Below are 26,643 nucleotides of genomic sequence, written 5' to 3'. Positions count from 1 at the left end.
TCTGTGTTTCGCACTTTTCATAAGATGATTTGTACTCAGTTTGGGGCCACTATCAAAATATTTCGTTCTGATAATGGCGGGGAATACATAGATTCTGGGTTAGGACAATATTTCTCTACTCATGGCATTATCCATTAGACCTCTTGCACCAATACCCCTCAACAAAATGGGGTTGCCGAACGCAAGAATTGGCATCTTCTTGACATGGCTCGGTGCATGTGTTTTTTTATGAATGTGCCTCGGCCCTATTGGGGCGACGCTGTTCTCACCGCTGCCCATCTTATTAATCATCTCCCTACCCAGGTCTTGGACAAACAGGCTCCGCTTCACGTCCTCCTCAGTTCTCCGTCCTTGTTTTCTATTCCTCCCAAAATATTTGGTTGTGTCTGTTTTGTCCATAATCACTCTCCCTCTCGTGGTAAGTTGGACCCTCGCTGCCTCAAATGTGTTTTCCTTGGTTACTCTCCTACTCAAAAGGGGTATAAATGTTACCACCCTTCTTCTCGTAAGTGGTTTGTGTCCATGGACGTAACTTTCTTTGAGTCCCAGTCCTATTTCTTGTCCTCTCCGGTGTCACCGTCCTCATTTCCGGGGGAGCCTTGGTGTGAAGTGAGTCCTGTGCCTCCTATGGTGGAACCAGTTCCTGTGCCTCCTATGGTGGAACCAGTTGTTCTTGCACCACCCTCTACTACTGTGCTTCCTATGGTGGAACCAGTTGTTCTTGCACCCCCCTCTTCTACTGGGACTATAGAACCCATTGGCACCAAGAATAAGGACGGGCATGTTTATGTCCGGGACATAGATAGAAAACAAGTTAACTGGATACACGGGACCGTTTCTACTACTCCACTGCCATCTCCTGCTTCTGATGAGAGTCTAGGTAACTTTGAATCTCTTGAGTCCATTGATCTTGATGTTCCTATTGCCAAGAGCAAGGGTGTGAGATCTTGTACTCAACATCCTATCTCACAGTTTGTATCATACTCTCATTTGTCATCCTCATATAGAGCATTTGTGTCCAATATTTCCTCTGTTAGCATTCCTAACCATTTTCAGGATGCTCTTGCTACCTCTGAGTGGAAACTAGCCATGATTGAGGAAATGAAAGCACTTAGGAAGAATGACACTTGGGAATTGACTGAGTTACCTACGGGCAAACGACCTGTGGGATGTAAATGGGTATATACTGTGAAACACAAAGCAGATGGGTCTATTAAGCGTTACAAGGCAAGACTTGTGAAGGGTTTACTCAGACATATGGCATTGATTATCAAGAGACCTTCGCACCAGTGGCTAAAATGAATTCAGTCAAAGTACTCTCTCTAGTAGCTAATCTAGATTGGCCGCTTTATCAATTTGATGTCAAGAATGCTTTTCTCCATGGTGACCTCGAAGAAGAAGTATATATGGACATTCCTCCGGGTTTTGAGGATCATCAAACAGAAGGCAAAGTATGCAAACTACGGAAGTCATTATATAGTCTCAAACAGTCTCCAAGGGCTTGGTTTGAGAGATTCACTCAGGCTATGTTTAAATATGGCTTCAAACAAAGTCAGGCAGATCACACATTGTTTGTGAAACATTCCTCACACGGTAAGACTACAGCACTTATTGTTTATGTAGATGACATAGTTCTTACAGGCACTGATAGTGGGGAAATACCTCTGTTGAAGAAATATTTAGCTAAAGAATTTGAAATCAAAGACTTGGGAAGCTTGAAGTATTTTCTGGGAATTGAAGTTGCTCGCTCTAAGGATGGGATATTTATCTCACAGAGAAAATATGTGCTTGACCTGTTGAAGGAAACTGGGATGCTTGGCTGTAAGGCATGTGCCACCCCACTGGAACCCAATCAGAAATTGGGGGATGATGAAGGAGGAGAAGTTATGGATAGGGGGAGCTATCAACGATTAGTGGGTAAGCTCATTTACCTATCTCACTCCCGTCCTGATATTGCTGTTGCTGTCAGTGTAGTTAGTCAGTTTATGCATGCTCCTCATCAGATTCACTTTGATGCTGTCATGAGAATCTTGAGGTATTTGAAGTCTGCTCCTGGTAAGGGTCTGTATTTTTCAAAGTATGATCATCTTCGTGTAGAAGCCTATACAGATGCTGACTGGGCTGGGTCAGTAACTGATAGGAGATCAACTTCAGGGTATTGCACATTTGTTGGCGGCAACCTAGTTACTTGGAGGAGTAAGAAACAGAATGTGGTTGCCAGTTCAAGTGCAGAAGTTGAGTTTAGAGCTATGGCACAAGGTGTGTGTGAACTTTTATGGATCAAATTATTGTTGCGTGATCTAGGTATTGATCAGACGGACTCCATGCGGTTATACTGTGATAATAAGGCCGCCATCAACATCGCTCACAATCCAGTTCAACATGACAGGACAAAACATGTTGAGATTGATCGCCACTTCATTAAGGAGAAACTCACTAGTGGTACCATTTGTACTCCTTTTGTCCAGTCTGGTGAACAACTTGCTGACATTCTCACCAAGGGGATTGGGAATAAACCATTTCATGACATATTAGGCAAGCTGGGCATGAGAGATATCTTCGCACCAGCTTGAGGGGGAGTGTTAGCATATTATATTAGCCGAAAGTTTCACTAAGGTCTGTCTGTAATCATTTTGTGCCCTCAGGGATTATCTTGTAATTGACTTTCTTGTAAACCCTAATCTTCATTTATAAATAGGGGGTGATATTCTATCATACCCTAAGCTGGTTACTCAAGCTTCAGTGATAAGATAAGGTTTATGCCTGATGCAACTACAATTTTTTTTAGCAGCAGAATATATAATGTTTATTTATCCTGTCTCTCTATGAAGATGTCTTATGCATGTTGATTCAATGTGGCTCCATAGAAGAGATATGGAGAAAGTTCCCAGTGTGGTCTTTTTGTTCACTACTTGATTATAGTAACACATTTCAATACGTTCTAACCTTCCAAATTTCCAAAGCACCTAAAGTACTACATGCCATTTTTAAGTGTTTCTTCATGAATTGTGTGCGTGGGGTTCAAATCTTTAAACATATATAGATGTTATATGTAAGAATGATGACAAATAGCTAAATTATTCATTCAATATCATCTTCATGGACACAGAAACAGACCCTCTAGCAAGATTGTCATATTCAAGGTATGATAAGAGTGTGACTGTATTTTATTCAATAACCCAAATAATTTGGAACAAAGCTGACCTGTAAATAGTGTTTCCCAAGTAAACTGGTGTGGAGGAATTGACCGCAGGTTTGAGGTTCACCAGAGAGTGGCAAAAACACATTGGAGGCACCAAAGACAAAAACAGGATGACTCGGAGAGAGATGGAGCAGTACAACAGAGAGAAAGAGCAGAGCTCAACAAGAGATGATGTGTTCTAACCATGATGTAATGAAAGTACCACCTTCTATATATAGGTTGCAAGCACATTGTCATAACTAATTGTCTAGTGTGTCTGCCGTATTTTTGCCGTATTTTTTGGGATCTTGTCATAAGTTAGTTAGACTATTAGGATAGGATTACATAATAATTTTAGAGAACCTAGTTGTGAGGTCTTTCTGTCTCTCAATAGGACTGACCCAACGCAGCTTGGCTTATGTGGGGTGGGCACAACACTAAGGCAAGGCTCCATCTCTTGCCTTTGGGCCACAAGAACCCAGAGACACGCATTCCAAGGACTACAGCATACCTAAAACTTTCCTCTCAACCTAGATACTTATTACTTCCTAAGCAATTGAGTGGTACACCTACCAGAACAAGGTAATAAGACACGCATTATGACAACTATGACAATGAGTTGTGCGATTATGACTATTATGGCCATGAGATAGCCTAATCTCCTGAATCCTGTGGGATGTCAAGTTGGCGAGGCTTCAAGAGATGAGCTCTTAGGACTTGGATACAAATTGTCGCAAGGCTTTTGATCTTATTCAGTTTAGTCTGAACACATGGACTGTACATGCCCTCATCATGGGTAACATGTGTAAGTTTTTATGCTGAAATGTAAAACACATGTCATTGCGTACATGTGCATGACACGTTGGCAGTAATGGTGGTATCTACAACTGGGAAGTAAGTTGCTATTCTGGTGTCCATGAACCATAGGTGTTTGTTTTATAGACTTTTCGTTAGTGATTTTATGATCAATGATAGTATTTTAGATTCTATATTTAATATGAGAATTTGGTTAGTTTTAAAAAATATTTTAAAATGTTGTCAAAACCCCATCCCCGCAACCCTGCCCTAAACCTGTCTTTTGCATCATTATCACAATTTATTTTCCTTTGTTCAAATGTAGAAAAGGTTTGCAAATGCATTACATGCGGTTCCATGCTTTTCCTTCTGTTTCTTTAATGCTCTATTTGGTTCACTTGAATGAGATGGAATGGAATGGAATGATCATTCCCCTACACTGGTGAATAATGATTCTATTTGTGATGCATTTTTCATTAAATTTTTAATCAACCAAACACGGGAATAGAATTTTTGATGAAATGATAATTCCATTCCATTGCATTTCAGTAAACTAAACACTACCCTTAGGTAATCTCACTGATAATTCCTAGTAGTCTCGTTGGAATTCTAGATTAGGGATAGGTAATCTCACTGAAATTAAGTTGTTAAAAGTTGTAGTTTGCTCAACATTTCAATTCAAAAGAGCCCTTTCTGAAGGGAAAGATCCTGGATAAAAAAGGGAGATTATGATTGTCAATCTCAAACAGATTGAAAATGGTTTCCTTCAACAATGCAAGAATTCTGGGTTCTTACACGTGTGTTTCCTTATTGCAGAACTATACTCCTTTAACTGTTGGTGCATCCCAAGGCAGAAAAAAACAGGTCAACATTACGTCAACAACCAATGTTTGTTTGTTTTACATATCCTACTTCATCAGTATTAATGTGCTTGTTATTTCATACTTGTTAAGTAATTAACCTTTTCAATACCTGCCAAGTTGCTCATCTGGTTCTGGTACTTCAAATAAAATACTAGGAGGCAAGCGTGGGTTACATAAAATCTGGTTGTCCTGGGCTGGTGAAACTTTTGTAATGACGGTGCAATAAAAATATACGGGAGTTGGTACCTAGTAATACCTTTTTATGAATTAGCAGCACATCAAATCCTTGTATAGAGATGAGTACTGAAGTCTTCAATTCTCCGAGATATTATTTCTAGGGTAAATTACAGTTTACCCACTTTAAGTTTCATATTTTTCACTTTAAAGTATTTTTTTTTTCTCACTTTGTCCCCTAATGTTTGTGATTTTTTTTTTAAATTTACCCCCAAAACCAACTTCCGTCCAATTTTGGATGGAAAATGCCATGTTGGCAGCCATGTGGCATGAAAAATATATTATCTTAAGTTTTTTGATAAATTGCACTTTGCCCTCTTAAGTTTCACAAATTTTCCACCGTAGGCCCTAAATTTTGTAATTTTTCCAAATTTACTCCCCAAACCAGCTTTAGTCCGACTTGGGACGGAAAATGCCACCTTGGTAGCCATGTCGATGAAAATATATTATATTAGAATTTTAAGACCCAAAATTCAAATTCAATCAGAAGTGGTGTTCTTCAGGTTTGCCCCTCCGCTCGTGGTGCCTCATTCTTCTGATAGTTGTATCTGCACAATTTTATAACCTTTGTTTCCTTGTTTAAAGCATCTAAAAACAACAGGACCTTTTTGATATGATTGTTGTGGTTGGCCACACAGCATGCTCGGTGCTTTGGCAGTAGAAATTTGTTAAGCACTTTTATCATATTTACTTTTAAAATCTTTTCTTTTACTCATCAATTTGTCTCTTTCAGTGACTTAATCCCCCAAAGGTAAGGAAACAAGCTGAAAAGGCAGCAGCAGGGAAGCAATGCTCAAAAGATCTCATGCATGCTTCCAACCAAAGTAATGTTCTGACACTACTTTGCTGATTAGTCTCTCTCTCTCTCTCTCTCTCTCTCTCTCTCTCTCATGTGTTTGTGAATTTTTTCCCAGCGCTTTTTCGAGAATTAATTCTCACAATGTTTAAAATAATTGAGATGCGTCTGTTTCTAATTCTTTCACCATGCTGCAACAACATCCTTACTCCTAGTTTACAACCAAAATCTCGTGCATTAATCCTAAAAGTATTGGTTTGGTTTAGTTTTTTTAAATTGTTTTGTATTTTTATTTTTTCATCTAAGCTTTTTCGTTTTTTTTTTTTTTGGACTTTTTAGATGCACTAAAAAAGTAAAATATTGGACAAATTACACTAGTAGTCTCTTTACTTTGACCCTTGTATCATTTTGGTCATGGGCAAGGACACGTGATACGACACGCGATATGACACCGACACACGATATGACACCGACACACTGACACGTCAATTTTAAAAAAAATGCAAGACATGACACGTGGGGGATACGTATGAAATATATAATTTTATATATTTATAATATATTATATGTATGAATATATCATTCAAAGATAATAAAAAAATGCAATATGACACTAATTTCAATGAATTTATATGATTTTTGTTTTATTATTATATCTTAAGTTGTTTTGTTCAAATTTATAATTAGTCTTATGTGTCTAATCGATAGACATGTGTTTAAGTGATAGACACGTATATTCTCCACATGTCCAAAGAGTGTCTGGATTTAAAAAAATTAAAATTAAAAAATATGACACATTTTGAAGGGTGTCGGACACGTGTCGGGGAAGTGTCTATAGAGTGTCAGTGTTCAACATGGACACGACACGGACACATCACCTTCTTAGAAGTGTCTATACTTCTCTTATAATTTCAATTGGCTCAATTTTGATCCTAAATTTTTTATTTTGTTTTGAGTTGGCCCAATTGTAACAAATGTTAGCAATTTTTTTTAATGAAAAATGTGGCCATGAACATGTGTCATGCTTTTATGGGCAAAATTGTAAACTTGATCAACTTAGTTAATTTTAACCAATTCAATGATCATTTTCTATCAAAACCCCTAATGATGTCATCAATTGGACCAAATTAATACAAAATCTAAATCTAAGAGTTAAAATTGAGCAAATTAAAAGTGTAGGAACAAAATGACATGAGGGGCAAAATGTAGAGACTATCGGTGTAATTTGCTCTAAAATATTTGTGAAGAAATATGAAAAAAAAGTTCACTAAAAATTAAAAAAAATTATAAAGTACAAAAAATGTGCTTTTTTTTTTGGGTAATCTAGATGCATCTAGAAGACAAAAACACTAAAAAATTTGAAAACCAAACAAGATAATATTATAAGACTACAGATTTGATAATCATACGACCACATGATCACATCTAATTTTAACATGTAGAATTGTTTGCTCTGCTAAAAGATACTCAATGCCATATTCTTCAATCATAGGTGAGACAGGTCAATGTTCCTCTCGCTTAATGTGGCCTTCTAATGAATGATGCAGGTCATGAGGAAAGCGATAACCCAGAAGAGGTATCTCTGCCAGGTGAACTTCCAAAGAAAGTTTGTCGTGATATGGCCCCTAATTCAGCCTCTGCGTCTCATGACGAGGAGGAGGCTCAATTCCATCTAAGCAAGTATTACCAATAAAGATGCTCGGAAGTTGTGAGCCTAAGCATGTACCAGCTTTGATCAATGGTCAAGCTGGGGCAAACTTATCAACAAGCTTGAGCCGGAGGTTGCACAACGTGTTGAGGAGGCAAGTTGCTGAGGTAAACTACTGAACAATGGAGAACAAACCAATATCAAATGTAATCCATAAATATAGCAGTTTGTGAGACTCTGAAAGTCATTTGGATTGTTTTTATGTTTGTTTGTGCTTTTTGCACGACACCCTATACATCTTTTGAAACTCAAAAGACTTGACGTGGTTTAAATCTAATAAATAGTATTTATTGTAAGAGGAGCTAATTTAAGCCCACTAAATTATTTAGGCCCAATAGCCCAAGATTAGTGGGCTCGAATTTATCGCAAGTCCAAGATTGGTAGGCTTGGATTTATCGCCGTCAAACGGGCTGAATGGCTCTAAGCCTCGAAAGGGTTCGGATCCACGAACCTAGAGACTTACTCGGGCCCAGACTCGAAAGGGTATTAAGCAAGCCTAGAGATCCTAAACACTTGGCTTCGAACGGATTCAGACGGAATCTAGAAGTCGCTCCGTTAATGAGTCCCAGAACACTTGTGGGCTCGGAGCTTTCCCGGATCTACGCACCAGAACCATGGGCGTAATGGAGTTCGAACAAAGGACCCGATCCCGAGGACGGTGAGTGGAGATAAATTCACTCTTCGGTTAAACTAGCCTATACCCGGGTCGAGGTGGCACGACTACGGGGGGTCCATGAGACTCGGCAATATTTTGCGGCAGGACGTCCTCTGGGACTACCCCTGACCCTTTGGGATGATTGGGGATCATTGGTTAGGTGTGGCTAAGAAGAAGGGTTCGCCGAGGGATTGATCTCCTCTTCGGGGTTTTCTCATCCTCGGAGAAGTCACCTCCTCGGAGAAGTCACCTCCTCGGAGAGGTCACCCCCTCGGACAAGGTGGTTAGAGAGAATATCCCCCATGTGCCTTGCACATGGGCTCCATCCTACATCATGAGGTGCCTATAAATAGCACCCACCCATAGCTTTACAGGGGATGGATTTTGGAGATTTTTAACTCTTGGGAAAGAACTAATTTCCCTTCTCCATTATCAACCTTGAGAGTGAAAGTGGGAGAGCCTTGCCATTATTCTATTCTCTAGCCATTTTGCCTTCTTCTTCACCCAATCTCTTATCTCCATCATCTCCTTTGTTGTCGTGTTCCTAAGTTGAGATTATTGAAGAATCTAAGCCTCTCATCATATTCTAGAGAATTCGATCTTCGAATTTTCCAACTCCTTTCTTGAACCCTCTCCTACATTTATAATAATGCTTCTTGTTGGTTGTGCTCTTCTTTTCTTCTTCTCTCTTGTGAATTCTCTCCCAAAGATTTTTCAGGATTTTAGGTGCTCAACAATTTGATCTTTTGTTTTGATTAGTCTATGGGGTGGAAGATCAAAGAATATCTTATACTATGGAGGGTGATCCCTTTCAAGTAATATGTGATCAGTGTGTATCTATATATATCTGTGTTTGCACAACGTAAGATATTAGTGAGTTAGTTAGATTACAATGCAAGCCGACCTCTCTATATTCGAATGGCACTTTAAAGTGTCCTTTCAAAACCACGTGGGCTAGAGCCAGTCTTGCAAAAATTTACCTTCGCGTGTTGAAGGGGGGTCCAAAAAAAACGTCATTACTGGAGGCCCAATTAGTTATGCGTCTTGTTGAAGTGCGGCTGATTTTATTTGCACCAAAATAGTAACTCAATACCCCTAATTAAAATTTAAAAATTTTGCTTCTTATTATATCTTAATGTAAATTTATAAATAAGGACAATATAGATTAAATTTTTAAATAAAATATTTTTTTTTCTTGTTACATCCTAATTACTTATACATACTTTTTATATTTAAGTCTCTTCTTTTTTGGTTTAAAATATCAATTATTCTCTCTGTATTTTCTTCCTTACTCCAAAATTCTAATTCATCCTATCAAAATTTACCGTTATCATTAACATTATTGTTTCTTGAATAATGCTACATATATCAATTAGTGTACTAACTAGTGTACTAAGATGATATGGCATCATTTTAAAAGTTTTGGATATTTGTAATGTGTATAATAAATGTGGTACATGTAGTACGTTATAACCTCCGTTGGTACGTTATAACCCCCGTTGGTAAATGTAGTACGTTATAACATCACATAATGGCATAACACTAGTTAGTACGTTATTTGGTACATGTAGTACCACCGTTGTTTTTTAGTATTCAAATCACAATATGTGTTGTAGGCAAAGACGGCTCTCAAATGAACACTTTGGACTTTATGGTAACCCCCGATCAAAACCAAAATTAGTTTCCAGTTTTGGTTCTAGAGCAGCCATGGCTCCCAAAGGGAGGTTTCTGGCAAAAACACTACAACCGGACCGGCCATCACTGCCAACAATGGCAACAAAATAATGGTTCACAATTCTTACTCTTCTAAGCATCCAAAAAATCACCCTTGTAAGCCACCAACAGTTTCGCCGCATCATCTCTAAATTTTGATATAAATTTGGCTAGAAACTCCTCTGACAAACTCAATACATGAATAAACTTGGCTCCTTCTTCAACAGCGACGTCGGCTGGGTGGTTTGCCAATGTCGTTCTCCTTCGTTGATGCTGTTGTTCTCTGTATGTGAATAAAAAGAATAGGTAATTTGAATTGATTTATTTATTATTGGGGTGCACCATAAATTATGATTTTATCTTAAAGGTAATTTGTGAAAATATAAAGTATATTGAGAGTAAATTATAACCTTAAATAATGCAATAGAGAGTATTGAGAAATTAAACATAAATATTGTAAATAGAATCTCCCGTAGATCTACTACTTGCAACTATTGTAAATAATAAACTCTTATTTACAATTGGCCATTTACCTGCATTTTTTTAAAGTATACCTAGGATCTCAGTTTAACTATTTTAAAAATAATAATTTTATTCCTTTAATTGTTTTTCAAAAATATTACTGAATTATATATATATATATATATATATATTTGTATTTTCTGATGATCATAAAAAATGCTAGTAAAAATTTTATTGTTATATAATGTTGACCCATAATAACTCACCTAATATGTGATGTTTTGAAATTCTTCACTTGTAAGAGTGCTATGTTGACAAAGTCACATCATATGAATTACTTAATAACTTTCTTAGAAGTCGTGTTAGTGATTAAGACAAAAAATAAAAAATAAAAAATTGAAACGAAAAAAATTAATAAAAAATTGTCTTAAATTCTCTTGGCGAGTTACTATAGCTCATTTTCACATCAATTTAATTTATTGATTTTTTTAAAAAAAATACCACAATCATGTACAAAGAAAATTGATAGAAACAATCATAAGAAAAAGTGAAACAATCACTATAAATGAAATTGCATGAGATATAGTGAAAAAATAGAATTTATTTAATTTAATTGAATAAATAAAGCTTAAATAATAAATTATTTGTTATCAGTTTATACACAACTAATTATTCTTTGTTCATTCCAAAATCAAAACAGATTAAAAATAAATACATAAATAAAAATCAAAGAAATGCTAATGAACTTGTTTGTAGAGAGATACCAGATTAGTCCATAGCAGATTGTTTCCATCCACCAAAGCTCTCCTCCCCTAAATTGAATCCCCGATCTCTCTGCAACCAATGAGCCGACATTTTTAGGCATGAGACAGTGCATTTGGCAATAGGCTTAGGCTATTATAAAAAGTTAAAATGACAAAATCATACCAAAGTGTCAAAGATTCATTTCCACTTTCTCTACTTTTTCTACATCTTTCCATAAAATTCAAAAAGCCATTCCCAAACAATTCAATTTTTTCACCTCGTGTTTTACCTTAAAAACAACTAAAAAAATACACTTCCCAAATGAACACTTAGCCAATTGTTGTAACTGTGAAATAAAAAGGCATAGTAAGTTTTCGATTAAAGATTAAACTTTACCAGACAGCTTTCGCATTACACTCAATAAATGGATGAGAAAGTACTTTCTTTTTTCTGTTTTTTCTAATTGATAAATGGTTTCAGAATTTCAGTAAATTGCGTGTCAGGCGAATGGGAATCGTACAGCAAAAGAAACAGCTATTTGGTTGTGTTTTCCTTTTTCAGAGAACACCAAAAAAAAAAAAAAAGAAAAGAAAAAACCAAAAACAAACTTGATTGACGGAAAAAATTTCTGAAAACAATCCACATTTAGGAAATACCAAAGACGTAGTTTTAGAATTTTTGAAAACTATTTTTGCAAGGAAATGAAAATAACATGAAAATGATAGGTGTTTTCAAAGTTTTTGTTGTTTTTATTTCTGTAAACACAACCAAACAGGTTGTTAAAAGTGCAAAAAGGGAATTATATAGGTGTTTTCAAAGTTTTTGTTGTTTTTATTGTTGGAAAAAATAGTACCCAACTATAAGGAAAATATAATTTAAAAATATGTAAATGGTTTTTAGGCAAAACCAAAACTGAAATAAATTGACAAAACAACGGAACAAAACTTACAGTACATAAATAAATAAAATCTGATCGAGTCGAGTGCGTGACACTTTTTCCTTAAGACAGATTCGTCCTCTCACTGGTGCTTAGGATTCAATGGACATCTATCTCCCAGGATACAACGATCAATTTCTTACACTAGCAGCACTACTATTGCAAGCCCAGCGAACTTCGATGTGCATGTGCTCTCTTTATAAGAAACTTAGACTCAAGAAATATGAAGAATAAAATGCAAAGTAAAGAAGAAATGACCATTCTCCCTATCAATTGAAGTGAGGGGGATAGAATTTATAAATTCCTCCATGACTCTTTAGAAATGTTGTGACCCTTCAAAAGGACACACCCTTCCATCTCAAGAGACACAACTATTGGAGTAAATTTAAATTTAAATTCAAATTTTCCAACAATCCTCCACATGAATGAAATTTACGGAAAGGACATGCAACAACATGCAGACAAAGAAAGAGTACATTAAGGAGATACCCTGTATCGAGATAGGTAGCTTTTGGTTTTGAACCTTCCCTAGTGAAAGCCTATCGGACTTACTAGCTAATCAGTGAACGTGATGCCTTGAACTGTTCAGCCGTTTGTGTAAGCCAAGACAATAGAATTCACCAAAATATTTCCAGACACAGTTTAGTTTTCACGGTTGTGCCCGTTTTGGCTTTAGGCATCTCCTGGTATTTCATGAGTGCTTTAAAGAGTTTTGCCTCATCAATTCTCATAGAAGCGGCCCTTTCACACTCATATAGGTGATGTTATTTTGAGTCTCTTAAATACTCCTCTTGAAAGATACCCCCGTCTAGGGTTTTCAAGATATAAGTGATAATTAAAAGCATAGCTTACCCTAAGTTCCCTACATACAACATATGTTGCAGATAGCACTCTCATCATAGGAATGGATAAAAGTTAGACTCCTTTAGTGATTTATGGCGAGCCACACATAACTTAGTTGTTCCTTTGAACTTAGTTCTTGGGATCTCCAGTCATCTAAGTAGGGTTACCATTATGATGACTCTGATGTAATAGACTTTAATCACATTCTCCTCGATGAACTTTCCCTCATTTGCTCTCTGGTCAAACTTTTGGTTTAGCGGCCGCCTTTTTTCCGTTTGACCTTCTCAGTTATATATCACAGAGTAGTTTGTGGATCCACTATATTATCCTTAGACAATATGCACAACTGAAAGCAAATGTCTTACAATATTAAGTCTTTAATTACTTCGAGACTTACCGTTACTCTATGTCACTCCTACTTTCAAATTTAAATAATAAACATAGAGGTGTTCCTTAGGAGTTAATGAAACCATATTTGCTTCTACTCCAAATTTGTTCTATAAAAAGAATTGAGATTCTTTGTGGACTTACAATTGGAACCATTATTTTGGTAAAATCCTCCAAGTACCCCCACATTTTAAGCATTCCAAGGAAACTTAATTTCTTTTGTTGGCGCATAATAAATACACCCCCACAATTCTGAGATAAATCAGAATATTACATTAATTGGCGTGCTTGAACTAAATAACAAGATATAAATTGCTTTGTGAATATAATCACAATACTAATTTGTCTAAAATACAATTAGACTTCATAACTTGCTTTTGCAGTACAAAGAAGAAATGACTAATACCGATTGTGGCCACAACACTTTGTCAAATAACTTTTATTTAGCCATGATTAATTTCTTTTTGTTTATTGCAACCCTTAATTCCAATCACAACATGGAATATAAATCACTGTATAACTACATTTACATCTTATTTGTTTTATCCAATATTGGTGACTACGTCGACAATTACCAAAGTGTCTTTTACCCATAAAATATTTTAACTCCTATAATATTTCATTATGGATCAGTCACCACACCAATTTTAGTCATTATTCCAAAGAATAGTTAGAATTCCTCTCATGTGAAAACACATAAGTTCACATTTTTATCAACACTTTGATAAATAATTGACATCCATTTATAATACACCACATACTAAATTGATATTAGTGACATCATATAAAAAAATGATGCTATTAATTGTCAACTCTACAACATATCTAGACATGGACAAGACTCGATCAGGTTTTATTTATTTTTGTACTGTAAGTTTTGTTCCATTCTATGAAGCACGGATACTCCGAAATGGCCCCCGTACGTGTATCGAATACGTATCGGATACGGATACGCGCCCGATACGGCAGGATACGTATCAGATACGGGAAAAAAGTATCCAATTTTTTTTTTTCTAATTTTTGAATTTCGGATACGTCTAGGATACACGAGGATACGGTTTGGATACCGCGGGGCAAAAAAATTATTTAAAAAACTTAAATTGGGGTCAAAGTATAAAATATGAAAATAAGATAAAATAAAACACAAAAAAAAAATAATCAACCCAACTTACCTAGACCTAGGTCGAACAGCGGCGAGCCGCGAAGGAAGAGCAGGAGGAGTTCGTCGTCGTCTCTCGTCTCGAACAGGAGCTCGACGGTCGTCGATCAGGTTCGCGAACAGGAGCTCCACGGTCGTCGATCAGGTTCGTCCCTCTCTCTTTCCCTTTCGCTCCCTCCCTGTCTGCCTCTTGCTTGATCTCACTCTCTCTCTCTCCCTCTCCCTCTCCCTCTTGCTCGATCTGTCTGGTCTGGGTGGAGATGGACAGATCTCGATCTCATCTCCCCCCCTCTCGGTCAATCTCTCTCTCCCTCTCCCTTTTATCTATATCGTCTGTCTTTGCATATTTATTTTTATTTATTTTTTATTTTTTGTATGTATACTTTGTAAATAAAATAAAATAAATCAAATAAGATTTAAAAAAAAAAAACTTTGTATGTATTTGGTATTACCTGATAAAACAAAATAAATCGTAAAAAAACTTATTAAAAATAAACTTTGTAAACTTATTAATAAATCAAATAAGGTAAAAAAAACTTATTAATAAATAAATAAATAAATAAACTTATTAATAAACTTTGTAAACTTAATCTTGGCCATCAATAAATAAATAAACTTATTGATAAATAAATGAACTTTGTAAATTTTTTCCCCTTAATTTGAATTGCATTATGGTTGTTATGGGTGATGCTATATTGTTGAAATTGTTGAAATTTAATTGAATTGATGAATTTTTTGTTATGGGTGATGCATTATGGTTGTTATGGGTGATGCTACATTAATGTTTTGTTTTATTTGTTTACCAAATTTATAAATTTTAGGAAATGAGTTCGGGTACGGGAAGTTTAGGTTCAACAAGTGGTACACCAATGGAAGAAGATGATCATGCTCCTCTTTGGTGTTATGTTACAAAACTAAAAAAAATGGGAGGAGGTGGTAATACTAGGTTTAAATGCAATTACTGTCAAAATGAGTACAAGGGGTCATACTTTAGGGTCAAGGCACATTTGTTAAAACTTTCTGGTAATGGGATTAGAGTGTGCCCCCAAGTGACTCCGCAACACCTTGCTGAAATGCAAAGGAAAATTGAAGAAGCTGAGAAGAGGTTAAAGATGGCTATGCCTAAAAAAGTTCCTTTACCACCTTCCACCCAATCTACTTCAACAGGTTCAGGGCCTTTAGATACTGGAGGATTTAGGATGGAGGGGTATGAGCCAAGAAAAAGAAAGGCTACGAGAACTTTTGCTCTAGAAAAGGCATTCAACCCAGTTATTCGGGAACAACTGCATTCTGAGATTGCTCGCATGTTTTATTCAGCGGGGTTACATTTTCATTTATCAAGGATGTAAGAATTTAATGTATAAAGAGAAATAGAGAATTGTATGTATTATTGATTATTTATATTGATATCTATTACAATGATTCATGATTCCTATATATAGAAGAGGGTGAGTGTGTAGTAGGTAAGGAGTAGGTGAAGTGGAGGTGGTAGTGGTGTAGTGGGTTAGGTTTAGTGGAGTAGGTGAGGTGGTAGTGGTGTAGTGGGTTAGGTTTAGTAGAGTAGGTTTAAGTGGGTGAAGTAGGTGGAGAGTGGGTGAAGTAGTGGGTTAGGTTTAGTGGAGTAGGTTTAAGTGGGTGAAGTAGGTGGTGAGTATGGAGTAGGTTTAAGTGGGTGAAGTAGGTGGAGAGTAGGTGGATTTTAACAGCCCCCCGCAAACTCAAGGGGGATAGGAACTAACCAACTTGAGTTTGGAGAGAGTAACAAAACAAGAAAATACATAAAAATAAAAGAGGATAAGAGACACTGTATGGTCGTGTCAGACCATTGGTGAAGACACTGGATGGTGGTGTCATAACGTTGTAGAGGACACTGTATGGGGGTGTCATAACCATGTAGAGGACATTGTATGGTGGTGTCATAACGGTGTAGAAGACACTGGATGATTGTGTCAGACCAATGTAGAAGACAGTTTATGGGGTCATGTCGGACCGTTGTAGCAGACAATGTTGTGACAGTTGTTGTGACAGTTTACAGAGTCTTGCTGGACCCTTGTAGAAACTAACCGGAATCAATGTCGGGACAGTTTACAGAGTCTTGTCGGACCCATAAAGGAGCTAACCGGAATCAATGTCGGGACAGTTTACAGAGTCTTGTCGGACCCATAAAGGAGCTAACCGGAATCAATGTCGAGACAGTTTACAGAGTCTTGTCGGACCCATGAAGGAGCTAACCGGAATCAATGTCGGAACAGTTTACAGAGTCTTGTCGGACCCCTAAAAAGTCGCACTCTCAAAAGGTGTGCCCAATCTTTCAAAAAGCGTGTCATCAAAAGGCGTGCCCAATCCATGAAAAGGCGTGCCCAATCCATAAAAAGGTGTGCCGGACAGATATAGTAGGACAGTTTACGAGGTCATGCCGGACCGCTGTAGAAGACACTATATGAGTGTGTATATAGGCTGCCCAAAAGAGATACATGTAGATATATATATATCGAGCCCTCAAAAATCGCGCCCTCAAAAGGCGCGCCCACTTCATCAAAAGACGTGCCCGACAGAAAGCGTCGAGCCATCAAAAGGCGTGCCCAATCAAAAGGCGTGCCATCAAAAGGCGCGCCCAAGTTGTCGTCGAGCGCCGAGCGGCGCATGATGCGCGTGTCAGCCTCGGCTATTTAACCAAGACGGAGGTTGAGGCTGAGGCAGAGGCTGAAACAAAAAAAAACTGCTAAAATCCTCTGAAAAACTATTCGTTTGCTGAGAGAGATACTCTGTTCGTTTGCTGAGAGAGATACTCTGTTCGTTTGCTGAGAGAGATACTCTGTAACACTTTGTAACCAATCCTTCTCTGAAAGTACCAGTCGGAAATCGCTGCTTCGCTGAAACACTCAGCAACCCAAAAAACATGGCCTCTTCTTCCCGTTCAGCTACCCAGAACATGGCCTCTTCTTCCCGTGGTCTGCTCACTCTCTTTCCCGACCTCAACGAGTCAACAGGAGAGATAACTGGTGCGGTGGCCCGTGAACCTCAACCAAACACCTCTGGTTTGCTCCGTTGAACTTTCCGATGCGGTCGGTGGAGCAAAAAATGGCAGTGCAAACGGATATTGAGGCCAATCAGTATACATTGAAGTCATGTGTGGAAACTATGACTGCGGTCACAAACTTGTCGCACCGGCTGCAGAGTAGGACAAATGAGGTGCAGCAGTTAAACGCCCAACTGGCTCTGCTCCAGCGCATGTATAAGGATGCGCGGGCAGAGCTAAGTGTGCTAAAGGCGGAAAATAAGGAGCTGAAGCGGAAGGCAACTGTTATGTTCCGATTTGGAGGTCCGCCATATGCTGTAGTGGAGGAGCAGGGAGGTGTTATCATGCCCAGTGGAGTGGGAAACATGGAGGCAACACCGGCAAGGGCCGCCCAGGACGGAGGCAAGAAGAAAAGACCGGCGGCAGAGTAGAGAAGGGATAAGGAAAAAATCCCGCCTGTGGGTGGGTGTGTGAGTGATGTTTGTTTGTTTGTTTGTTTGTTTGTTTTTTTTTTTTTTTGTGTGTAAAATTGTGACCGGGGTTGATCCCTGAGATGAATAAATTATGGTTTGGTGTGCAAAGCTATATGGTATGAATGGAATTTGAAAAAGATTAAAAATAATGTGAAAGAAAAATAAAGAAAGAAATAATAAAAATATATTTAAAATCAAAAATGAAAGATGGGGAAATAAGGAAAGTGGTTTGGAGAAAATAAATAAAAATAATGGATTTTGAAATCAAACGGAGGAGAGAGAGGGGACAAGCCCATGTGAGGGAAAGAGGGGTTTAAAGAAAGTGAGGGAGTGGGTTGATTAAAAAAAGGATTGTGGGTTTGAAAGTGGAAAGATGAGATAGAGAGAGAGTGAATTTGTTTGCTTTAACAAGATGACAAACTTGGGCACAAGTCTCTGTGGCAGCATTGCATTTTTCTGCCTCCCTCTGATACTGGGAAGCTACCCTTCTTGCTTCTGCAAAGGTAATGTTCATATGGTGAGAAATTACCAACAGGGTGATATCCTTTCATAAGGTTCGCTGATTGGTAACCAGAACCTAGCTTGCCCAAAGTTCTGAGAGGTTGACTTTCAATGATAGATTTAGAGATATTGGATGAGGCAGCAAATTTTCGTGACCTAGAATCCAAGGGCAACGTTGAAAATTTGCTAGCAAGAGCAGCACCTGATTTTACAGAGTTATAACTATTTGACTTCATTGAAGCATTAGAGCCAAAAGCAGATTTTGGCTTCCCAGGAAAACCGGTTGTCCCATTTGCTACGTCTCCAACATACGCAGAATCCCATGAGTAACATGGCATGGCCTCTGATCCATATGAAACAGGCTGCTGAAGATATCCTGGTGAAGAATAGTATGGTTGCTGCCCATCCATACCCATAAAAGACCCAGTAGCATAAGGATCATAACCAGGCAGATAATAGAGAAGTGAACCATTATCCGTTTGAAAAACTTTCATGCTGGAGATAGCATCTCCTGAGGAGGATATAGAAGAGGACAAAACAGTTAGTGTTCCACCTTTTCCAGAAGCCACATCTTGCCCAGCCACTTTAGGAGAGGGATCTGACTTCAATACTGCAGCAACTGGCTCGGACTGATCAATTTTCTTCTCGCCAGCCATTATCAATCTTCAAAAACCAACTCCGCCCCTAAAAACGAAAGAACCCAAAGCCGCCAATTCCGATCTGGTTTTTCAAAACCCTAGCGCCGGAAATCCTCTCTCTCTAGGTAGAGTTGAGTTGGCGTCAATTCGAGCTAGCAGTGGTTTGAGTTGCTGTAGTGGTTATTGGCGGTGATTGGAGAGGAGGTATGTGTTGGAGGTTTCAATTGGTTGAGGTCCGGCGGGCGGTTAAGGCAAAGTTGCCGCCCGCCAGAAGGCGAAGAGCACCAAGAGCTTAACCTATAGCTCTGATACCATGTAAGAATTTAATGTATAAAGAGAAATAGAGAATTGTATGTATTATTGATTATTTATATTGATATCTATTACAATGATTCATGATTCCTATATAGAAGAGGGTGAGTGTGTAGTAGGTAAGGAGTAGGTGAAGTGGAGGTGGTAGTGGTGTAGTGGGTTAGGTTTAGTGGAGTAGGTGAGGTGGTAGTGGTGTAGTGGGTTAGGTTTAGTGGAGTAGGTTTAAGTGGGTGAAGTAGGTGGAGAGTGGGTGAAGTAGTGGGTTAGGTTTAGTGGAGTAGGTTTAAGTGGGTGAAGTAGGTGGAGAGTAGGTGGATTTTAACAAAGGAACCCATATTATGTTAGTGCATTTCAATTTGCTGCCAACAATTCAATTCCTGGTTATGTACCACCCAGTTATAACTTGCTGAGGACTACATTACTTCAAAAGGAAAGGGCTAATGTAGAGAGGTTGTTGGAGCCAACTAGAGCATCATGGAAGGAAAAAGGGTTGAGTATTGTTTCAGATGGATGGACTGATTCTCAAAGAAGGCCCCTTATTAATTTTATGGGAGCATCAGAAGCGAGGGCAGTGTTCTTGAAAGCTATTAATTGTGAAGGTGAGCATAAAGACAAGTTTTTTATTTCCAACTTAATTAGTCAAGCAATTGAAGAAGTTGGACGTCAGAATGTCATTCAAGTCATTACAGATAATGCTCCCATGTGTAGTGCAGCTGGTTTACTCATTGAAAGTAAGTACCCGAATATCTTTTAGACACCATGTGTAGTTCACACACCGAATCTTGCTCTTAAGAACATTTGTGCTCCAAAGGAAACAGGGGGTTACTGCTTTTGCTTATGATGAATGTCATTGGATCACACCTTGTGTTGATGATGTGATGTTTATCAAAAACTTCATCATGAACCATTCCATGAGGCTAGCTATTTTTAATGAATTCGTACCCTTGAAGTTGCTTGCTTGCTGTTGCAGACACACGCTTCGCATCTGCCATTGTCATGCTCAAAAGGTTTAAACTTATAAAGCGTGGCCTCCAATCAATGGTTACTAGTGACCAATGGGTTTCTTACAAAGAAGACGATGTTGGGAAAGCAGCATCTGTGAAGGAAAAATTATTGAATGATGTGTGGTGGGATAAGATTGATTACATTTTGTCTTTTACATTGCCTATCTATGAGATGCTTAGGTTTTGTGACACTGACAAACCATTCCTTCACTTAGTCTATGAAATGTGGGACACCATGATTGAAAAGGTGAAGGCAAGCATCTTTAGGCATGAAGGGAAGCTAGATCATGAGGAATCAATCTTTTATTCCGTTGTGCACAATATACTAGTTGAGAGGTGGGCCAAAAGTAACACTCCTCTTCATTGCCTTGCACATTCTTTGAATCCGAGGTAATAGCTTAATTCATACTTTTACTAATTACATTTCTTTGTTGACATTTGTCTTTTAATATGAATAACATAATTTAATTTTGAAACTTTCTAATGTTGTAATCTAGGTAATATAGTTCAACGTGGCTCAATGAAAATCCCAATCGTCTCCCTCCTCATAGGGATGAAGAAATTTCAAGTATGAGAAACAAGTGCTTCAAGAGATACTTTCCAAATTTAGAAGAGAAACGGGTTGTAAATGTGGAATATGCCAAGTTTTCAGGAGGTTTAGATATGTTTGGAGATTTTGACTCAAAGATTGATAGAGGAGTATTGGATCCATTTATTTGGTGGTTTACACATGGGTCTCCTACTCCTATGCTTCAATCTTTAGCATTAAAATTGCTTGGCCAGCCATGTTCCTCATCATGCTGTGAAAGGAATTGGAGCACCTACTCCTTTATTCACTCCATGAAAAGAAACAAAATGACACCACAACGTGCTGAAGATTTGGTTTTTGTGCACAACAATCTTCGTCTCCTATCAAGGAGAAGTCGACAGTACATTGAAGGAGAATCCAAGTTATGGGATGTTGGTGGAGATGCTTTTGATTCATTGGAGGGTGCAGGCTTACTTGAAATTGCAAGTCTTTCTCTTGATGAACTAGATATGGAAGCTGTGATATTCACTGATGAAGGGGAACAAGTTGAAACTATTGACCTTGAAGACTCTAACTTCATAGGAATCTTTCTTTTTTTATCAAGTTGTCTTTTGCTTTAAGTTTTATTTTTATCTATGCTACATTACTAAAAATTGTTGAAGTTTTATTTTATGTATGCTACGTTACTAAAAATTGTAAAAATAATATTTTTTATGAACGTATCCCCGCCATATCCGTATCCTACTTTTTCAAATTTTGTCGTATCGCCGTATCCATATCGTATCATACCTGTATCCCGTATCTGTGCTTTCTAGGTTCCGTTGTTTTGTCAATTTATTTCAGTTTTGGTTTTGCCCAAAAACCATTTACTTATTTTTAAATTATATTTTCCTTATAGATTGGTACTATTTTTTCCAACAATCTTAAGACAGATTCGTCCTCCCACCAGTGCTTAGGATTCGATGGGCGTCTATCTCCCAGGATACAATGATCAATGTCTTGCACTAGTAGCACTACTATTGCAAGCCTAGTGAACTTCGCCGTGCATTTACTCTCTTTATAGGAAACTTAGACTCAAGAAATTTGAAGAATAAAATGCAAAGTAAAGAAGAAATGACCATTCTCCCTATCAATTGAAGTGAGGGGGATAAAATTTATAGATTCCTCCATGACTCTTTAGAAAGGTTGTGAACCTTCAAACGGACACACCCTTCCATCTCAAGAGACACAATCATTGGAGTAAATTTAAATTCAAATTTTTCAACATTTATTTCTGTAAACACAACCAAACAGGTTGTTAAAGTGCAAAACGGGAATGATGAAGGCCAGAAATTTAACGCATATGATTGCCTTGAATTTAAAGGAAAATCAGACTCTGAATGAAGTCAACTGCAAAGGATTGATAACATTGAAGCTTGTAGAGTTCTACTTGAGAATTTCAATAAATTGACAGGCAAAAAAAAAAGAGTGAAAGATGAAGCAAATAAATATAGTTCGACTTCATAAGAATTACCTGGCGAGTGAAAGTGAGACCAACTCTAATCTCTCCACAATATTGCTCGTCCTTGGTAACATTGTATGAAGTTGGTGGAATGCTTCCTTCATGGAACAATGATTCTAATGGAATCCTGCATGGACCATTACAAAACATTCATAGTAAAATCTAGGGCTGCAGCTCCTGCAATTTATCTCTTGTGAGAATGTAGTTTTTGTAGTTCTAATTGTATTAATTTTACCCTTAAATTTTTCACATCGTGTCAAGTTAATACAATTAATAATAATCTTTTAAAAATTCGATTGAAATCAAGAGGCAAAATAGTCTATTCACTCTTTTCAAAGTAATTGCAAGGTTGAAGTCTAATTCGAAATATTCCATTGTCTTTGGAATTGACAATTTTGCCTTTGATTTATGTCCAATTTCTCAATAGATGTTAATTGGATTAGATTGGCACAACGTGAAAATTAACATGGCAAAATTGATACAATTGAAACAATAAAGATCAAATTGACAAGAGACAAATTATAGGGATTGCAGGTAAATTTGTCCTAAAATCAATGTAACTTTATCATTCCCATAATAGTAATCAATAAATAAACCAATTTTATCTTGTCATATATAATGTTTACTACTCAAATTCAGCTCCTTGGCCTTTAATCAGAAATGCTTATTGAAAGCTCAATGTCTCGACAATATATGGTGTGAATGCCAAAAAAAATTTAAGTGATAACCACAGGTTACCATTATGGTGTAATATATTACAATCACTGCACCTAGTGTTGATATGTGGAAACTAGTTGAAAATGATATTTTGAAAAATTGACACATCTGACAAATAAATAGATACAAATGAGACAAGGAAGATTACTCACGTTGCCTCTCCAACGAAATCATCCTGAGTGAGATTATCGCTATCCATAATTTTGATCCTGAGTTCTGAAACATCATCTGAGATTGTGAACAAAAAGGTCTCATTCCATTCAGGAGTAGTTCCCTTGCCTGCATAAACCACGTATCAGTGAAAATAAAGACTGGGTAAACACTATATACTTCGTCGATGATTCTAGTGAATATTTTATAACATCAGAAATTTTAAAACAAAAGCATGTACCAATGTAATCACAACAAACAAATTTATCATTGTTTCCTTGTATTCAAGGATCCAAACACAATTTACACACTTCAAGATAGATAGAGTGTATGCCTTATGGGGAGAAAAACTCACCTGATGCAACACTGCTTCTCTTCTCCTGAGTCAAACAAGTGATGATGGCATAAGGGTCCATGTTAGCTGCATTAACCAACAAAAATGAATATGTAAGGAAAACACAAATTGGGAAAAAAATATAAAAATAAAAAAAATCACTTCAGAGAACAAGATAATTTAAATGTATATAACTTTACGACAGAAATTGCTTGAATGAAAATGGAAAAATTCTGGGAATGTTAGAAATGGCTCATAGAAAGGAATATCCATTTCCTGTGAGAGGTACAATTTTATATGGAAATCTATTGCCATTCATCCATCAAAGAATTAATCATCATTAGTGGTTTCAAATTTGTTAAAAAATTGAAGACAAAACTTTTAGCGTTCGATTTGTCAAATTATATCAATTTCTCTAAATGGTCTGAAGCATTAAAATGTTTCGACAAATTAATGGTATAAAAAATATACAAATTAATGGAACAGTCTTAGCATTCAACTTTGATCAAATTTTAAAAACAATAAAAGTACATTAATAATCAAAACTAGCGTACTTTAATTACAGTCACATCTATTAATAAATGAGATCCAACAAATCATTAGATCCAATTCTTTGTTATGATCTTCACATTGCGGGAAAGAATCTTATAAACTGTTGGCTCATCGAAGGGATGAACATAATGCCTTCAAAACTTCTCTACATTTTCTTGATCTTCTCAGGAAACAAACAATATATATATATATATATATATATATATATACTATAAAACTAAATCAGATCCTGGTAGAAACCAAATTTGAGCAATGCAGAACATCTGAAACCAAAACCTCGCATAATTGCTGATATGTTCAACTGAGAGAAAACGAACAATTAGTGAAGATATATAGATGAGATGCGGTCATTGTAATATTATTGGATTATTATCAACTTATCCTACATATCAACTATTGCTTAAACTCAATAAGTTAGTCAAAATTGACCACTCCAAGCATTCAATTTTGATCAAATTGTATGGATGGTAAAAGACGTTAACAAGGCTCCAAGAAGAGAATTATTCAACGAATGTTCAAAGCTCATCAAATACTATTAATGATAATCCTATATATATATATATATATATATATTAAATGAAATTTACCAAATCATTAGATCCAACTCTTTCGTACGATTCTCACATTGCGTGAAAAAACTCATAAACCGTTGAAAATCTGACTTCAAAACTGCTCTACATTTTCCTATCCTTATTTTTCTCAGGAAACAAACAAAAATAATATATATAACTAAATCAGATCCTGGTAGAAACCAAATTTCAGCAAATACAGAACGTCTGAAACCAAAACCTCGCATGATTTCTAATATATTTAGCCGAAAGAAAACGAATAATGAAAATTACACCATAAATTACACTGCAGATTCATATATATATATATACATGAAAATGTATGTGTGTGTAGAGAGAGAAAGAGAGAGAGAGAAACTTACAGAAAAAATCGGTGTTCTCGATGTCTTTGGCACCGAGGAGAAGAACTTCAAGCGTTCCGTGAGGCATCTTTGGATCCAAAAAAGCAGAGAGAGAGAGAGAGAGAGAGAGAGAGCGTAGAAAACAGAGATCAGAAAATGGGACGCTCTCTATGTGTATAAACTAGCGTTTTCAAGCCGGGTCAAGTTGTTATCAGTTTGGCCCGCTCCACAGGCGGGTACAGAAAAAAGTAGTTGGTTCGTGGACTTAAAAAAAAAAAAAGTGAAAACTTTTATAATTTTAATTATTAATATTTATCACTTTTTTATAAATATATATTTTTTAATCCCACTGATATGGTATTTGATTTGGGTGTACGCAGTGTGATTATGTGCAGTTTGAACCTAAAATTATAAATTAAATTGTGAATGAGGGATTGATAAATAATTTATTTATTTATATTTTTAATTAATATTTATTGTTTCATTTTTAGGGTATTTTTAAGATGGTTTTTTTATTTATTTGTTTATAATCAAAAGTTAAAACTAAATTTTAAAAAACCATAAAAAGTAAGTAAAAATCTTGATCTCCTCAATCTAATTTGAATCTAAGCAATGGGCCACATGAATTTCATTGAGCTATTCAGTGTTCATCCTCAAAATAGAAAATGCCATGTTTTGTTTTTTAAACTTTAAAATCATATAAATTTTTTATTTATAATATTTTTTAAATTCTCTCGTCGACATTTATATTGGCTATAAAATTATAAAGGGATATTTACTACTATAAAAATTACTTTATATGTACATTAGGCAAATGTATTGCTACATTTTATAATAGAACATTTCTTGAGAATCCTTAATATCCAAATGTTATTTAGTAGGTGGACATAATACTTAGGTGGTAAATTCAATATAATCCAACTCAATCCAAAGCTATATCTATTTAAAATTTATACAAATTCGTCTAAAGCAATAAATGAGTTTACATGGGTTAGACAAAGATACACGTTTAAACTTGTTTAAATGGATACCACTTCTACTATTAATCCACTTCCACTTCCACCACCACCACCACCACCACCATCACCATTGTTGCCACTACACCACCATCACCATTACCACCACTCCACCACCACCTCCTTTTCTATCACCACCACTTAGGATAATAAATGAACTAAACAACTTGAGCTCGACTCATATTTGGCTTGTTAAAAATTCGTTCAAGTTTAATTCATCAAGTAAATAAAGCCAAATTTAAATTCGTTTTTGAACTTGTTAAAGTTATCAAAACAAACTTGAAGAGTCAATTACTCATTCGGTTCGGTTTAATAAGCTTAAAACTATATGAAAACACAAAACTACTAGAACTTGATTCGATAAAAGTTTGTTTGAAATCGGCTTGAAAGTTTTATGAATAAAGCTTGAAAAAATTTAAAAACTCGTTTGAATTTTCATATCAAATTTGAACAGCTAACCGTTCGGTTTGTCCGGTTCGTTTATCACCCCTACCGCCATTCCACTAGCAC

General features: G+C 36.6%; 2 protein-coding genes across 11 annotated transcripts in view; one reads left to right on the top strand and one right to left on the bottom strand.

The window, feature by feature from the left end:
- The window catches only part of LOC114317811 (uncharacterized), a 48,455-nt gene extending 40,587 nt beyond the window's left edge, over positions 1 to 7,868 (top strand). For 8 of the 10 annotated variants that reach the window (XR_014330092.1, XR_014330089.1, XR_014330088.1 and 5 more), the window contains 3 exons: positions 4,793 to 4,840; positions 5,807 to 5,897; positions 7,417 to 7,868. Coding sequence is in view for 1 of the 10 variants with exons in the window: in XM_082869701.1 (XP_082725827.1) it covers positions 4,793 to 4,808 (16 nt within the window). In the remaining 9 variants the exon portion in view is untranslated. Of the gene's footprint in view, positions 1 to 3,253; positions 3,401 to 4,792; positions 4,841 to 5,806; positions 5,898 to 7,416 lie in introns of all 10 variants that reach the window. The other 2 variants (XR_014330091.1, XM_082869700.1) reach the window with 2 other exon arrangements.
- A 1,993-nt stretch (positions 7,869 to 9,861) lies between these two features.
- LOC114295685 (elicitor-responsive protein 3) lies at positions 9,862 to 25,357 on the bottom strand. The gene is made up of 6 exons (XM_082869696.1): positions 25,139 to 25,357; positions 23,677 to 23,742; positions 23,324 to 23,450; positions 22,467 to 22,581; positions 11,172 to 11,241; positions 9,862 to 10,228 (listed from the first exon to the last, which is right to left on the bottom strand). Exons 1-5 carry the CDS (start codon positions 25,203 to 25,205, stop codon positions 11,176 to 11,178), a joined length of 441 nt encoding a protein of 146 aa, XP_082725822.1. The 5' UTR covers positions 25,206 to 25,357; the 3' UTR covers positions 9,862 to 10,228; positions 11,172 to 11,175.
- Positions 25,358 to 26,643: the final 1,286 nt, after the last annotated feature.

This window comes from Camellia sinensis, chromosome 5 (assembly GCF_055761805.1).
Source record: "Camellia sinensis isolate YWXY chromosome 5, ASM5576180v1, whole genome shotgun sequence".
Classification (NCBI taxonomy): domain Eukaryota; kingdom Viridiplantae; phylum Streptophyta; class Magnoliopsida; order Ericales; family Theaceae; genus Camellia; species Camellia sinensis.
Note: the sequence above shows the minus strand (reverse complement) of the source record. Positions and strands in the feature narration are given on the sequence as shown.

Coding starts and splice junctions, on each gene's coding strand:
- LOC114295685 (XM_082869696.1), bottom strand. CDS start 25,205: ATGCCTCACGGAACGCTTGAAGTTCTTCTCCTCGGTGCCAAAGACATC. Junction 23,451..23,676: donor GAGAAGCAGTGTTGCATCAG/GTGAGTTTTTCT, acceptor TGGTTTATGCAG/GCAAGGGAACTACTCCTGAA. Junction 11,242..22,466: donor GTCTCACTTTCACTCGCCAG/GTAATTCTTATG, acceptor CATTGGTTGCAG/AGAGATCGGGGATTCAATTT.